At 38.9% G+C, this 17,123-nt stretch overlaps 1 protein-coding gene across 1 annotated transcript; it reads right to left on the bottom strand.

Moving 5' to 3' along the window:
* Positions 1-820: 820 nt before the first annotated feature.
* LOC135480176 (multivesicular body subunit 12B-like) lies at positions 821-16,775 on the bottom strand. The gene is made up of 10 exons (XM_064759942.1): positions 16,498-16,775; positions 15,013-15,118; positions 14,475-14,582; positions 12,691-12,781; positions 11,015-11,144; positions 8,290-8,427; positions 7,845-7,948; positions 7,124-7,185; positions 6,623-6,673; positions 821-4,469 (listed from the first exon to the last, which is right to left on the bottom strand). Exons 2-10 carry the CDS (start codon positions 15,112-15,114, stop codon positions 4,407-4,409), a joined length of 849 nt encoding a protein of 282 aa, XP_064616012.1. The 5' UTR covers positions 15,115-15,118; positions 16,498-16,775; the 3' UTR covers positions 821-4,406.
* Positions 16,776-17,123: the final 348 nt, after the last annotated feature.

Genomic DNA, 17,123 nt, shown 5'->3' with positions numbered 1-17,123 from the left:
GGTAAATGACTGAGTTTTGGAAAGTTATTGACAAACTTTGTCAAAATGGGACGTGCAGATGTGTCCCATAAACGAACCTAGCTTAAAACAAAGTTCTGTCGAAACATGGAACATGTAAATTATATATCAAGAAACATTTTTTCTTACTGTCTATTTTTTTTTTAAGTAGCAACTGAAGAAGGATTTGAAGTACATGCAACACTGTGTGTCAATTTGTGTTTGACTGAATTTTGCTTCACAACGTTGGTTGATGCTGCTATCCTGCGAATCAGTGACATGAAGTCATCATCGCTTCAATACCGCAACCTTACTGACAACGCCTTCTAACTGACAAGCCTATCTTACTGACAACGCCTTCTAACTGACGAGTCTATCTTACTGACAAAGACTTCTAACTGACGAGTCTATCTTACTGACAACGCCTAACTGACAAGTCTATCTTACTGACAAAGCCTTCTAACTGACAAGACTTCTCATTAACAATGCAGGCAAAGCCTCTGCATTGACAAATCTTTCTTTTTGAGAATGTCTTCTTACTGTCAAAACCTTTTTACTGACGGTTGGCAAAGCTTTCATATCGTTGGCTAAAGCTTTCATATCGTTGGCTAAAGCTTAATGGCGAGGCTATCATGGTCATGTTAAAGTATAATGGTAACAAAATTCACACACACACACACACAAAAAATGAACAGTCATGTCCATGGCTCGGCAAGATAACCCTTATGCAACAGTTTGCCTACGGTTGCAATATGTTTACTCTATACGAGACAATAACACCACCAACAACAACAAAAATCAACATAAAACACTTCCATGTATTTACATGAAGATTTAATTTTTTCGTTTAAGGCGAAGAGGGCATATAAAACAGTCAGACAGGAAAGTGACTAGAGCTTTAAATAAAAAACAAAGAACACCACAATGTGGATCTGTTGTAGATTCTAATGTTTAGTTTTCCAAGTTTTAAAATTAACACAAAGTGCCAGGTCTAATTAGTTACATGAAACATATATGTGGCTGCTAGTATCAGTCAGCTGATCTACTTACATAGAAAACAAATGGTCACAAGTCAGATTTGAACCCATGAATCATGGAAAAAACACCTACATGTATATTTAGCTGACATATCTGAAATATCAACATACTCTGAAATACACTTCAATCTAAAATACATCATACTCACTAACAAGAGCATTTCAATCTTAAAACCAAAATACTCCAAAGAGCTTAAATGAATACCACATACTACAGATATTATACTCAACAAAAATATAAACGCATCAAGCAAACTTTTTATTGTTTTCTCTCAGTATTAAATAGGATGTTAACTCAACAATTTGGGTAAATATTCATTATCAATTGGGGCTTCAATTTCCACCAGATTTTCACATTTTAGGGCAATAATCCAGGAGTTATGGCAGCGTGAAAACAGAGTGGTCAGAAATAGCAGGTTATTTTTGGTTTTTGGGTTTATACTTTTGTTGAGTGTATATTATACTGTATGCCATATACAAACTAGAAAATTTCCATAAACAGAAAAGAACACAGAATTAAAATCAACATTACAAAGCCTAAATCATTGTCTGTATATATTGTTAAGATGTAGAATAATTGTAGGGTACAGCAGATCACGAAAGCCATTATTATAGCAGGAAGCTCTTCACTATGAAGAAAAGTTTATTCTTATTCTTGAATACATCAATGACACCTACATGTACATAAATCATGGTCAAACAGGCAAAAAAATTACTATTTAAAAAAAAAATGTGCTACTTCTATGACAAAGGTATCAAGCAAACAGTTGCAGAAAAGATAGTACAGATGTATGTACATGTGTCTTCCACAATAGTTTATATTCATATATTCGCATAGAGCATTCATGTTGGTTTTAAACTTTTCTTCTTCAACAAAAAGATCTCTTTTGAAAGCAAAAAAAAAAGATATTATTAAGTATTAATAATACATACCATGTAATGTGTTGGCACTAACTGTTAGAAATCATTAAAGTGCAAGATAACCAAAAATAAAGAAAGTTCCTTCAGATCGACAATTGAAAACCATGCGTAAAAATACCTTTACCCTTTTTTTTCACAATTTTATGTTTTTTTCTTTTAAATTAAATGCATTATTCAACCGTTTGAACCGGATGCTGGACTTTATGAACTATAAAGCAGGTGTCCATGAAGGTCTCCCCACTCTAAACACAGCTGGAATAGCTCTTCTTACTTACAGGTAAAAAAAAAACATACATAAATAGCATCCATAAAAATTACCAAGGCTGGTGAAACCAATGAGGAAAAAGGTGATGTGACATCATAGAATCCTGCAATATGGTTCATGAAACCAACATTTGACTTCAAACATTTGAATGCATTTAATTCAGTTTTAAAAAGAATAACCTGGGATAAATTTATTTGATTGTTTTTTTACGCCGTACTCAAGAATATACCTGGGATTAAGATAGTCCATCAATATTAATCTCAGGACTAATCAGCGAGTAAAAGTACTCTTGGATATAGATTTGAGCGTTCTCATCATGCATACTTCAGTTTTCAGTCGTCTTTTCCTTTACAGCATTGGTTCCGGCAAATTCTCCTCCTAATCAGACAAACCTCATCACAATTGTCTCCCCTTTGATGCCAATAACGGTTACAAGCCAATTTTACGTCACAACTTGATTGGAGCAAAACTTCTACAATGTTACAATTTATCACTTTTTACAGTAACTTTTAACTGTCTATCATCTGATGTCAGGATGATGAGCATCTGATCTCAATAAAATGTCATCCCCAAGAAAGAACTTCAAAGCTATTAAGACTTTCAGACCTTGTATACACACACAACATTATTTATCATTCATTTTGATCATTTTGTGCATTGAACTGCATTGTACGATGATATCTGCCTGTACTGATGAAACAGTGGCACACAGAACAGCCACAAAGCAACTGTGAGCAGTAGTTATAATGCTCTGTTTTGGCAGACAGTTTTACTCTAGACTTTGTCCAGTGTACCATCAATATAAAGACAAACGCCTTCTTGGATTAGATTTATTTGATTGGACATTACTCAAGAATTCTTTTAACAAGAAACAATGTTATTGCCCCAAAAGAGACCATTGAAATTCATACCTAGGCTTTAAACTGTGGTCAAGAGCGATGAACACAAAAACGTGGCTTTCCAATTATGATCTTACAACAATGTTAAAGGTGACTTTTTTTGCTCTATAGTGTTTGATGTTTTAGTGCAACTTGGGTGATCAGTTGGTAAGAAAAAAGAATCAAGAATTAAGTTCGACATAACAGTACAACTGGTTTCTTTTTCTTTCTTTCTTTTTTTTTTTTTTTTGGCAGCTAACTTAGTAGACCTGGTGGGTTAGTTGGTGAAAAATCACATGGAATCATATTTCAGGTGATTTACTGCGATTAACATTATCCATAATCCATGGCTTACTTCATGAAATGTTTATAATCGTGGATTTGCAAGGTAAGTCAAGAAATCTTCACAGTCATCTTTTGTAGATAAGAGTCATTATAGTACATTCCCACCCTTGCTAAGATGCACGGATTTGCCTTAAAGGAGAAGAAAACTTAGAAAACATAACATTCTATCTCGTGGTGCCTGCTGCATAATTTTGCGATTTTTCCTCGCCATACACGCAAAGCCTAAAAATGGCAAAGCTGGTATAAATCGCGGAGTCCATCGCATCCTTTATCTTTAACACCCTGTACTTTATGCCAGGGGTGTGTTGCCACTCAGCCAGTGAGAGTCATTAAAACTGCCGGCTTGTTCGTGTAAACTCGGAACCTTCGTCCAACATTCCGGTTTCCCGATGGTCAAGCGGAAAAAGAACTGTACTGTTCCCTTCCTTATGGGAAGAGGAGTTCTACCGGAAATGTACACACTGCACTTCTGCGGTTTCCGACGGCAATTCTCCTTCTAACATAGAAGACTTCAGGACTAGTTCTTTGGCACAATGGAGTCGCCCACAGCAGATTTTGGCGCTGACTTTACCTATAATTTATCAACTTGAGGTATATATCAGAATTTTTTTATGGCATGCACCTGCGAAGAAATACATACTCTTTTCAATCGTATTTGAGTGATAATTAAATTTTCTTCTCCTCTAAGCATGCCAAGCGACATGACCCCTTCAAAGGCAGTATTTTGTTACCTCGAAAACGGAAACTCTTGCATGGGTTTATGTACACAGATACATCAGATGGAGAGCTTGGTTTCATGCCTTTGTGTAGCACGTCACACTTTCTATTTTTATTCATTTGCAACGCATATCCACAAGTTTACATCCAATATTACAGCTTGTACACTATAAATTGACTGGACAGAATTCACTTGTTGTTGTTCTTGTCACTGTTGTTGTTGAACTGACTGTAACAACCAGCGTTTCAGCTAAGCTCTGGGGGCATCCTAGCTGCTGCACTGTGCTCGGTTGTAAACTTGTAGGAATACTGCAACGAGAAAGCAAAATAATATTGGCAAAAATCAAACTTTATTTTTATTCAGTTAACGGTAAATGACCATAAGTTTCGCCCTGTGACTCGACACCTACACATCTGCATTAGGACTAATGCAGCTAAACAGTTCCTATTCATTCTGGTGTAATTTGAAAGACTGTCAACTTCCGCCCATAGGTTCATAAATATGAGTCCTCTGAGATGAAATTTTAGTCATACAGATTTAATTACATGTAGATCTAATCCACTTACAATCACAGGACTCAAAATTTTCATGTGTCTACCCATCCATCGCATGATTTTTGCTAGTGAAAGGCAAAACAATAATGCTATCTGTCGCTGGCAACATTTTGTTTATAAAACCAGTCACGGTGTTGTGCGAACTCAAGATTTGATAACAAATCAAACAAGTCCTGTATCTCAGTATACCGGGAGTTGGGGGGGGTGGGGGTGGGTGGGTGGGGGGGCTCCGTGGATCAGTTGGTTAGCGCGCTAACGCAGCGTAATGACCCAGGAGTCCAGCTCATGCTGGCTTCCACTCAAGTCGTAAGTGCGAAGGTCTTGCAACAACCTGCAGATGGTCGTGGCTTTCCTCTAACCATAATGCTGACTGCCATCGTAAAGTTAAATATATCCCGATATACCAGACTCTCATACAGCGTTACTCAAAAGGGGTATATGTCAATCGCGGTGGTTTTCACAAACCTCGCACGGAGTATGTTTTCTGTGTTTAATAAGAGGTTCCCCACATAAAAACGCAGGAAAAGGAACTCTTCTGCAATAGAAGGATAGTTCTGACTGTAAAGAAACAAAAAGCGCGTGTAGACTGACATACTTAATTGGAATTACATGGAACACGGGAATGACAGATATTCCTCAGTGAAATTTTTTAACTGAAATACATTTGTATACATATTCGTTGCATAATGAGGACTCTCAGCAGACAGCTGTTCACCAGTTAAAGGTGTGAGGTGACATCCACATAGGCATAACCCAAATAATCGGTTCGTCTACAGTGTACATTGTGCATTTATATGCCTTGTTTGGCGTGGTCATACCTTGAAATTCGATTCCATTCATGGGTATATTTAGAGATGTACGTGTAGGGCTACTAGTCACGAGACCTGGACACCTCATTGTTAGTTTCCTCACCTGAACATGCTTTACTTGTGCAGACACGGTGATGATCTGTTTATTTATTTGATTGATATTTTAAGCCGTACTCAAGAATTTTTCTCTTATAAAACAGCGGCTAGCAATATGGCGAGAGGAAAATGGGCAGAATCTGGGGGAAAATCACGAAAAGTCGTATAAATTTTGGAATCACTGTGAGTGATAGCTTATTCGTTGGATCTCTATATTTTCATTTTTCCAGTGAGTCTGAATACCCTAATCCTTCAACCTTTTCAACCACATCAGCAACTAATATTCTGAAACATTCTGAAAGGACACATGTAGGGTAGAGAAATAATTGCACACTTTTATGAAGTTGCATCTTTCTTGACACCAACAAATCATTTCTATTGTCATTTTCAAAATAAATTATAAATTCCACGATAAAAAGTGTTCTAGTGGTTGAAAAGGTTGAAGATTTACAGTATTTCTATAGTGCTTATATGATGTTTCTTTGTACAACTTCCGGGCAGTCTTACAGACGAACTCTAGAATTCAGTTTTCTTCACGTTCACAATATACATACTTGCGTATAATGTGCAAAATGTTGTGTTGTATTACATGAATTTTCTAGCTGCTATACTTCAACTAATGTTTGGAATGTAAAAATTCACTTTAAGAAGCACATTAAGGCCTCAAAATGACATTTTTCATACCAACAATCAAGCTGAGTGGCCCTTTATAACCATCAAACAGAATCAACAATGTCACTTGAAAATTTCTAAGCTGTCGGTGAAACACAGTTGTCCTATACGCAAATCTCGAGATCACTTTAGTAACGTTACTTCATTATTATATTTACATCTAACGCTGTAAAATTTATTCCTGGGGCACTTTCTTGCTGTTACTGCACACACCAACTCCTCGTCAAAACCTGACATTTAAATGTTTTTCTTGACCCTGGGCACTGGAGGTTTTACACAAGTTTTACAGTACTTTAGTTCTACCATGAAAGAGATTCATTGATTACTCACCTGATTTTCAATATCCGCATATGATTTAAAAGAAATTTGTGTTATTGTGTCCTAAAAAAGAAAAAGAAAATATTCATTAACAAAATTTCTAGCAAACTGAAAAAAAAGTTAAATGTGTTAGCATTATTAAATGGGATTTCTTAGGTAAAATTCGAACTTTGCAATACATAAAAATTAACTGGTAAGTTTGCAGTTTTTCCTTGTCAAAATCTGGGTTGGTCTTTATTGACTCACAGGGCTTACATTTTGATGTTGTTCATTTATTTATTCGGTTTGTGATTTACGAATTATTTAATTGTGTTGTTTAACCATAATCAGAAATAGCGGCTATTAAAGATGTACAGCTCAGTGGCATGCAGTTAACAAATCAAAGAAGAATTTGAAGACATTATTATTCTAACAGTATTTTAAGAGTTTGAAAATGTTGGGTAAAAAGTGTGCCAGTTCATGGGTGAATGCCATAGCCACCTTTCTGATATGCAAGAATACATTTGTACTTACATTTCTAAAGCTAGTGTCTGCAGTTAGCTTGGGGTTGAGCTGCCAAGGTATTCCTGCTAAAGCTGTGGCGAGAACAAAGATAACTTGTCATTTACTAAGACGATTATAGGCAGAGAATCAATTTTGTAGATCTTTCACGAACTTTTCCTGCATTTCCCCTTTGTATTTAATCCACACCTGGAGCTACAGTGACATCATATGCTCAGCTGATGAGACATAGCTACCACACAACGTAGTTATCACAGGTGCAAAACTTGTCCCTCACATATCAGCAGTTGTTTATCATCCTTCAGTGGGAGACCCTTCAGGCATCATGCTGTACACGAGAATCTTTCATTTAAATTACAACTCACACACCTACGTGTCTACAAAACCGAGAAAACCCCTCTGTCAAGCTCACACAAGCTGCTGTTGTATTTATTTATTTATTTGAAAGGTGATGCAAAGTTACAATCAAAATATCTAGCCGTACGTGGGAAGGTCTGCGGATGGTCGTGGGTTTCCACCAGGCTCTGCCCGGTTTCCTTCCACCATAATGCTGGCTGCCGTCGTATAAGTGAAATATTCTTGAGTGTGACATAAAACACCAATCAAATCAATCAACAAATGTTAGTAAGACAAATGCTGCAAGCATGACCCTAACACTTTGTGTTACCCTATTTTTCTTCTCCAACATATACGTACAACACATACAAACAGCTGAGAGTTGAGGACAACTTACGATTTAGCAAATGTCTGTCACCCGGTGGGGACCTTTGGAGTGTCGAAGACGTGGTATTGCTATGGTTAGGAGTGACGCCATATGGGAGCTGAGTGGCTGGAGGACTAAAGACAACAAAACCCCCCAGGAATGTCAAAACGTCATACAGCATATTAAAATCTACCCATCCAGAAATTCATTTTGCACAAGAGAACATTTTTCAGGCTGAAAATTACACTTTATGAAACTGTTAAATTTCAAATTGTTAGGTCCAACTTTCATCAGCAAAAAAGGTGCATTAAAAAAAAATTAATAAAAGGTGCATTAAAAAAATTTTTTCACAAGCTGCACAAATGATTCCTTTCAGCCAAGGGTAAAGGATTCTCACAATCTTTATAACCAGTACCAATTTCAGCTTCTACATCGTGACAACCAGGCATGTCTGAGAGGTAAACTGTGCACTCACCCGTTCAGTCGAGCATCCATGGTGTATGTGGGGGGTTTTGACATGTATGAGGGGGGCAAGCTGTTAGCCACAGTCTCCGTGGGAGAGGGACGACTTATTTGCCCCATTTTAAAGCACAGCTGTAAATTGTTCAGCTCTCTGAAACAGTAAGCCATTCTTTTCAATGTCATTTCAACAAATGTTAGTGAACTGCTCAGCTCTTTGAAGTAGAAAGTAATTCTTTTCCATGTCATTTTAACACATTTCAGTAAACTGGTCAGCTCTTTGAAGCAGAAAGCAATTCTTTTCTATGCATGTTTCAATAAACTGTTCAGCTCTCTGACACAGTGAAAAAATTCTTTTCAATGCCATTTTAACAAATTCAGTAAATTAGTAAGCATGTGGTTATTAATTCCACTTATTTATTTACATATTTATTCATTTAACTGCTTCTTAATGACATGCTCAAGAATGACTCATGTATGCAATGATATGATGGATGGTAAGGGCCACAGAATGCCTTCAGTAACATCAAGGGCTATGACACGCAGGGGTGAAGTTGAGATGCAAAGGGGCGATGTGAAGGGGCAATGCAAAGGGGCGAAGAGATGATAATCCGAAGTTGTGATGTGATGGGGCAAAGTTGTGATAGGAGAAAGGGGCGAAGTAGCGATGTGAAGGGGCGATGTTTCGATATGAAGGGAGAAAGTTGCATTGCAAAGGGGCGAAGTTGGGATGCCAATGGGGATGAAGTTGTGACACAACGAAGGGGCGAAGTAGCAACGCAAAGTGGCAAAGTTGCAATGCAAACAGGCAAAGAGACGATGAGAGAAAAAAAATATTATTTTAACTATTTCCACTTAAAAAAACTCATTAAAGTTGGAGCGTCTCCCCTTCTTGCCGGCCATGGAGCCCTGGTCAGGTGATGTAACGCCAGTAAGACCTGCTGGGATTATGCATTGAAAGGCCCTACAAAGCACTCAAAAATCTATGCATTAGGCCCACCCACTTTGTGCTTTTCCTGAAGCTATCGTACGACTAAATCTGTAATTACCTCTGTTTACACCTCTCAATTAGCACCCTGAAAATCACACAACTGAATCAGTTTTATAAGAAATACTTTGAAAGAGTTTTATTAGATCCTGGAAAAGAGTGTTAAGCATAGCGACTGGGTGATATGATGATTTTCGTTCAACTTTCCGGCCACCGTAGATGGTGCAAACGTGCTCTCATCTGGAGAATTTGATGCAGTTTATCAGTCCACAGACTATAAACATTTATAGCGAGCAATAGGCCTATTGGTTGGGACACGAGGATCCATGCGTCTGGGCCAGCTGAATGCAAGTTGCAGTGACAAGAACAGTCTGTCGCTCAATGCCAGTTAAAGTAACAATCGAGCCAATCTTTCAGGTTTGAAAAAAGTATCATAGGGAAAAATAAATAAAGCTTGAATTCTAATGAATAGAAACAGCGATTGGTAACACCTAGAAAGGTTGATTTAAAGTGAGTTTGAGTTCCCATTACAGGCTTCTAGGCACGGCATGGTGTGGGATATCACGCGCGCACAGCGGCCTGTAGGCGAGGTGGTCGATGTAGGGCAAAGGATAACATCTTCCTACAGTTGATGTCACAGCCTGATGTTTCAAACAAGCAAGTAACGAAACAACTTCTGGTCTTCTTTTCTTTTGTCTTGGCTTTTGGGTGTGTGTGTGTGTATATATGGGGGGTGGGGGGTGGGTGGGTTGGAGGGCAGAATGTTTTAATAGGCATGTCAGAATCCTCCGTAATCAAAGGGTGTTTTTAATGAGGTCTGGTTCAAATTTTCTCTTTGTGGTCTTTTTGGAGCCGAGCCGTCACAAGGTTAACCATGGCTCAATCGTGATGGAGTAGATTCTGCTCTTTGATCAATAAATTCTACCGTTTTTGACATTTTAAGTGATCACAATCGATCAAGTGAACATAAAAGCATTTATGTACAGTTCGGAAGGTCCAGTGCTGGGGTTCTACTTTAAGAGACAGTTATCAATGGCGACTACCTTTATGCTCACTTCATTTTTAAGCAGTCTTTTCCTAAGAGGTAGCTCTGTTTTTGGCTTGGCAGACCATCATGCGAATAGAGATCGTCACGCCTGTAAGGGCTGTCGCACCCATAAAGACCGTCATGTCTATAAAGACTGTTATGTCTTTAGAAACCGTCACGCCTTTGAAGACCATCAAGCCCATAAAGACTGTCACGCCAATAAAGACTCGCCTATAAAGACGTTATGCCTTTAAAGACCATCAAGCCTATAAATACCATCAAGCCTATAAAGACCATCAAGGCTATAAAGATCATCATGTCTATAGAGGACCGTCATGCTTATAAACAGCGTCACACTTATAAAGACCATCATGTGTATAAGGACTGTCACACCTATAAAAGACCGTCACACCAATAAAGACTCTCGCCTATAAAGACTCTCGCTTATAAAGACTATCACTCCAGTAAAGACTCTGACCTATAAAGACCGTTACGCCTATAAAGACTGGCATGTCTATAAAGACTGTCACGCCTATCAAGACTGTCATGCCTATAAAAATCGTCATGCCAATGAAGACTGTCATGCCATAAGGACCATGATGTCTATAAAGACTGTCACATCCATAGACACTGCCACACCTATTAAGACCATCATGCCCATAAAGATTCTCGCCTATAAAGACTGTCACACCCATAAAGACCGTCAGGCCTATAAAGACAACTTACCCTACCAGTGTGAAACCGGCAGGCGTGCGCCTCCCGCGGCTCATCAACATGATCTCAGATATAGCATCCTGGGTCAGCGAAATGTTCATCCACCGTAGGCACAGCTGCTTCTTCTTCATAGCTTTCTCACCTGTCAGGTAAACCAGGTCAGAGACAAATATGTGATAAAGTCACTAAAGTTAATGTATAGTCCCCTATACCTGGCTTCCTGCTATAATGACCCTGGATTCTGATATCAGTTTTGAAAAATCCTGAGTGCTGATGAAATGCGTGCATTAACTCTCATTGTCATTACAAGACAGCAAATATGCCCCACATTTCATTTCACTGGTATTAGTTCAAAAAAATTAACCTTAACCTTTATAATCACTATACAGTTATTATTACTTTAACCTAATGAACTGATTTCTTGGAAAAAGATTGCCAGATTGACAGCCCCTGTGGCCGGCCGTGTCCTGGATTTCTTGAAAATAAGTATGACGTAAAGCACCAATCAAATAAATAAATAAATAAATCTTGGAAATAGTTTGGCAAGTAGAGCAATTTGAGGGACATTCGGGACAGGCTTTGCTAGCAACCTGGTTGACTGGTCTTCAGAAATAAATTGCCAATCACTGCTTTCAGGTAAAGTGCAAGTGTACATGTACTTGTATATCTAAATATGTCTATCTGCATTTAAATCACTGACTGAGAACTACACGAACTTGGCAATTTGAGTCCAACCCTAAGTTAAACTAGTTTGCATGGACTGAATTCCTGTGTGTTCCACTTGGACCTACAAATTACATTTTGAACTTGAGCTTGAGATAACGGACTTCCATGTTGTTATGTCGTTGTTGTTATTTGATGAGTGAGTGAGTGAGTGAGTGCTTGGGGTTTAACATCGTACTCAACAATTTTTCAGTCATATGACAACGAATGAATCAGTAGGGTGCATGTACGTGTAATGTGCCTCCTTGTTGCAGGACGGATTTCCACCGCTCTTTTATTTAGTGCTGCTTCACTGAGACGACTTACCGAAGGCAAGTAAGCCGCCCCGCCCAAGCCATTATACTGATACGGGTCAACCAGTCGTTGCACTATCCCCTTCATGCTGAACGCCAAGCGAGAAAGTTACAAATTCCTCTTTTAAAGTCTTAGGTGTGACTCGATCAAGGATTGATCCTGGATCTACCAGTCCCGAAGTGGACGCTCTACCAACTGTGCTATCCGGGCCGGTGTGTTATTTGATGAAAATGATTCAGAACATCACTAAACACTTTGCATTTTGGGTTTCCAAACCAGCAAAGAACTTGTGTCAAAACAATCTGAACCACTGTATCTTGTGACCACTTGTACATGAATGAAAAGCAAAATGGACTTTGGGTGATGTAAGTGGAAACAGCTGTGTCATTGGGTGACAGAAATAGCTTGTGCATGATTGGCTAAAACTGACAACATGGCTGTGCTTTTTTTATTTTTGATCGTTCTTGCTTGCTTAACTTTGAACTGAGACATCTCCGTTTATGCAAGATAACAAAAATATAAAAATTATGCTTTTTAAGCATACGTGGGCTACTTTATTATGAACATACATGTTTTTACATTTGGCCTAGTGTTGTCTTTTTTTTTTTCTCTAACACAACGGCTTCACACTTTCCATTTCCAGCCCAGTAAAGTGACTTGCATGAACTCACGGGTGTCTTGGGTATATTCTTGACAAGCATAGCCAGCCGGTACGGGATCCTTTTCATTGATAACAGTGATGTCTACCAAAATATCCTTCTCCTGAAGACACAAAGAAAAAAGCAAAATTCAAACATTCCCCTCAATGTAACAGCAAACAAAACCGTACTAAAACAAGACTTGAAGCTAAATGTTTCAATCAATGTGCATATTATCATTGAAAACTGCATAAACCATATCCATGCTGATGCTGAATAAATAAATCAATATTATTCTCATTGATGTCAAACACCAAACTGAAGAATTTATCACTTTCTGTAATTCTTCAACCTTTTTACATGTTTGCAAAATGTTTACTCAAGTATACTCTGAAGGCAGTATTCGGTGCTGACTTATAAAATTATACTTTTGTGAAGCCCTGAAATCGACCAATTCAACCAAGTTACTTGCAACTTTCCTACTAACATTTCAATATGCCATGGCAGTTAGTTTTATGGTAAATGGAGGAAACCAAAGTGCGAAGCTGAATCAATGGCCTTTCCTACATATACCCTATCATATAAGGTTACATGCCATACTGGTAGGTGGAGGAAACCAATGTGCCCAGGTGAATCAAAGGCCTTTCCTACGTATAACCTTCTGTATAGGGTTACATGCCATTCTGGTAGGTGGAGGAAACCAATGTGCCCAGGTGAATCAATGGCCTTTCCTACGTATAACCTTCTGTATAGGGTTACATGCCATACTGGTAGGTGAAGGAAACCAATGTGCCCAGGTGAATCAATGGCCTTTCCTACATATAACCTACTGTATAGGGTTACATGCCATACTGGTAGGTGGAGGAAACCAAAGTGCCCAAGTGAATCAATGGCCTTTCCTACTATACCTACAGTATAGGGTTACATGCCATACTGGTAGGTGGAGGAAACCAAAGGGCCCAGGTGAATCAACAGCCTTTCCTACGTATAACCTACTGATTAGGGTTACATGCCATACTGGTAGGTGGAGGAAACCAAAGTGCCCCAAGTGAATCAATGGCCTTTCCTACGTATAACCTACCGCATAGGGTTACATGCCATACTAGCAGGTGGAGGAAACCAATGTGCCCAGGCCAATCAATTGCCTTTCCTTCGTATAACCTACTGTATAGGGTTAAATGCCATACTGGTAGGTGGAGGAAACCAATGTGCCCAGGTGAATCAATGGCCTTTCCTACGTATAACCTACCGCATAGGGTTACATGCCATACTAGCAGGTGGAGGAAACTAATGTGCCCAGGCCAATCAATTGCCTTTCCTACGTATAACCTACTGTATAGGGTTACATGCCATACTGGTAGGTGGAGGAAACCAATGTGCCCAGGTGAATCAATGGCCTTTCCTACGTATAACCTACTCTATAAGGTTACATGCCACACTGGAGCAAGACTAGTGGTTTTCAACAGAAGTTAGACTAAGCCTTTTTCGGCGGCTTGTTCTCATCTTTGCCCCCTGAATAGTGAGAGCAGGGAGAAAGTGAATGAAGAAGGGGTCATCTGATTATAGCCTGTATTTATTTATTTGATTCATTTGTGTTTTACACTGCACTCAAGAATATTTCACATATATGATGGCGGCCAGCTTTATGGTGGGAGGAAAACCAAGCAGAGCTCTGGGGACACCCACAACCCTCCACAGGTTGCTGGCAGATCTTCCCACCTGCGGCCAGAGAGGAAGCCAGCATGAGCTGGATTTGAACTCGCGGCAACCACATTGGTAATTATGGCTTTTCGATTGCTAATTAGTGCCTGACTTACCGTAGTAGGACTAGAGTTCTCCATACACATGTACCTGGTGATCCGTCTTCCAAAAAACCTGTCTTTCCATAAGTCAGCATCTTCACGTCTGTCATAGGTCTTGTCAATCTACAGCAATGTACACATATTAGAATGCTCTGGAGTGTTGGTCATATTACCTTTACCCTCAACAAACATATTTTTAATGATGGCCTCAGTTAAAACACATTTGGTACAAAGATTGCTTTCAATAAATAAATTTTATATACATTTTTTTTTCTTTGCATGCCCCCTAGATTTTGTACAGATAATGTAAAACTCTAATTCATTTATTACATGATTTACTGAAATAAAACCCTAGGAATAATTAAGTACAATAGAGACTTAGAATTACGAAAAAACATAATTAATCAGTCAATCTGTGTTTTAAATGCCAAATTTTTAACATTTACTGGATACATTTGTTAGGAACACTCCTTAAAGGAAGAACTCACCGACAACTTTATCAGTCTATCAGTCAACCATTGCATCAGTATCCATTACCAGCTGACTGACTTACCAGAGTATGACCTGGAGGGCAGTTAGATGGGTCAGCTACAATGCACAACCCTGTGACCGGCATGACATCTGCCCCAGGGAGGGCATCTCGCATATCCTGCATTTCCCTGCAAAGACACAGAGGAAAACCTACAAATTCAATTACCAAATCCTTAAATACAGGTCAAATGACCATTATTGGATCTTTAAAACATAGTACTAGCAACAGCTTGATTCAACAAAAATTATTTGATTTATTATCATTTGATTTGTGCTCTATACTGCACTCAAGAATATTTCACTTATTCGTTGGCGACAAGCATACTGGCTGGAGGAAACCGAGCAAAGCCCAGAGGAAACCCACAATCATCTGCAGGTTGCTGGAAGACCTGTACAGCTGGAGAGATAGCCAGCATGAGCTGGACTTGAACTCACAGTGGCTGAATTGATGACAGGCTCCTGGCTCAATAAAATGTAATGTTGAAGTCTATTTTCAACAACTTCCAACAAAAAGAAGTAACACACACATATCACATGTGTCTAATAAATTAAATGTTCCAGTGCTATACAGACTATGGACTACAGATCAAAAATACTGTCTGATGGAAGTTCAAATCCTGAGGTTTCTACAAGAAACAGAAAGGATTCCGCTTATAACATGAATTCATTGCATGATATGTTACAGAATATAGCAAAATGAATGATTTTATAGTATATTTGTAAATAAAACAACTCACCATGTTTTTAAACAATGAGAAATCAGTAAAAACTATAGCCTCATGAATAAAACATTGTATGCTAATGATACAACATCTAACTGAGGTCCCTTCCCAAAACGCTGGGTATTTTCCTATCTGCACTTAGAACCTATGTAGCGTTTCCTTACTAACATTTTCTCAGTTAGAATCCATCCATGTGTTATCACTGGCAGGGTCTTCATCTTGGGTGAACAAAGTCTTGTGTACACGGATTTTATTGAGGGCCGAAGACGTTCACAAATGACCGAGCTTGTAAAGTTGTACTGCTGATAGTTCTAACAGAGTTGCTTCATCTGGTATCTACAAGTTATGTCTGCTATGTTTTTCTCACGGGAATCACCATGTCACGTGACTGCCATAACAGGCTACTCAGTCCTGTCTGATTTCTGCCAGGTATGAGTGCTGCTCTGTACTGCTTGGTTCATCAGTACATCGTCAGATCATAGGCCCATGTCCTTCCCATTATCATAACAGATTAGTATTTGTTTTCAAAACGATGACAGATATGTCTTCTACCGGAAATAATGAATATTTCGAACTAAGACATACGTACAATGACATACGTACAATGACAAAAAACTCAGCCACTTAAAATAGGATAGTCAACACTTATGTTGTTGTTGTTGTGCCCCTCCTTCACCCGGTGACGGCGCCTTACTCAGTTACTGACCAAGGGAAACTTTAAGCTCTCATTCTTCATGGACTTTCTTCATTATTATACAGTAGCACCACTGGTTAAATGGACTCACCCGTCTCGACGTGTGCCAAATGGTATTAGAAAGATCTCTTCCAAGAAATTCCTTTGCAGACAGTCACTCTTCCAACAACAACAATAACCACAACAACGACGACTTTAGTCTGGTATACTAGTCCTTCGTCCAAAATAGCCGTCCTCAGGAGGCCATTTTGACAACCCACTAAGATTCTGACGAGTCACAAGCTGTCTGATATTTCTGTCAAAAGTATTATACGGAAGTCAAAACTTCTTAATTTCAGTTATGCTGTCATTGTCACTTCCGTTGTGTCGAAATGGTTATGCCTTAGACTGCTTCACAGAGGAACCACGCGATGTGGTCAGGCACCGTTCAAGAAAGTCGCACACCGATTAATGGCGTTCATATACGGTCTAACATGCATCGTAGACTGAATACACGAAGTATATAAATACACCTGTCTTCTCGTAAACGCCTGTGTTAACCCTTCAAACTACATTTTGAGACTGCTAAAGTTAAACAAACTTTGACCGCGCCCATGCGAGAGTAGTCTCGCTGAACGCCAACTGTCTTGGATTACCTGACGATCTGCAGACAATATGGAGATGAGTTTAGACGATCTCCACGTTTAACTCTGTTTATACTGCTGAGGAAATAAATTG

The sequence above is a fragment of the Liolophura sinensis genome, chromosome 13 (genome assembly GCF_032854445.1).
Source record: "Liolophura sinensis isolate JHLJ2023 chromosome 13, CUHK_Ljap_v2, whole genome shotgun sequence".
NCBI classification, from domain to species: domain Eukaryota; kingdom Metazoa; phylum Mollusca; class Polyplacophora; order Chitonida; family Chitonidae; genus Liolophura; species Liolophura sinensis.
Note: the sequence above shows the minus strand (reverse complement) of the source record. Positions and strands in the feature narration are given on the sequence as shown.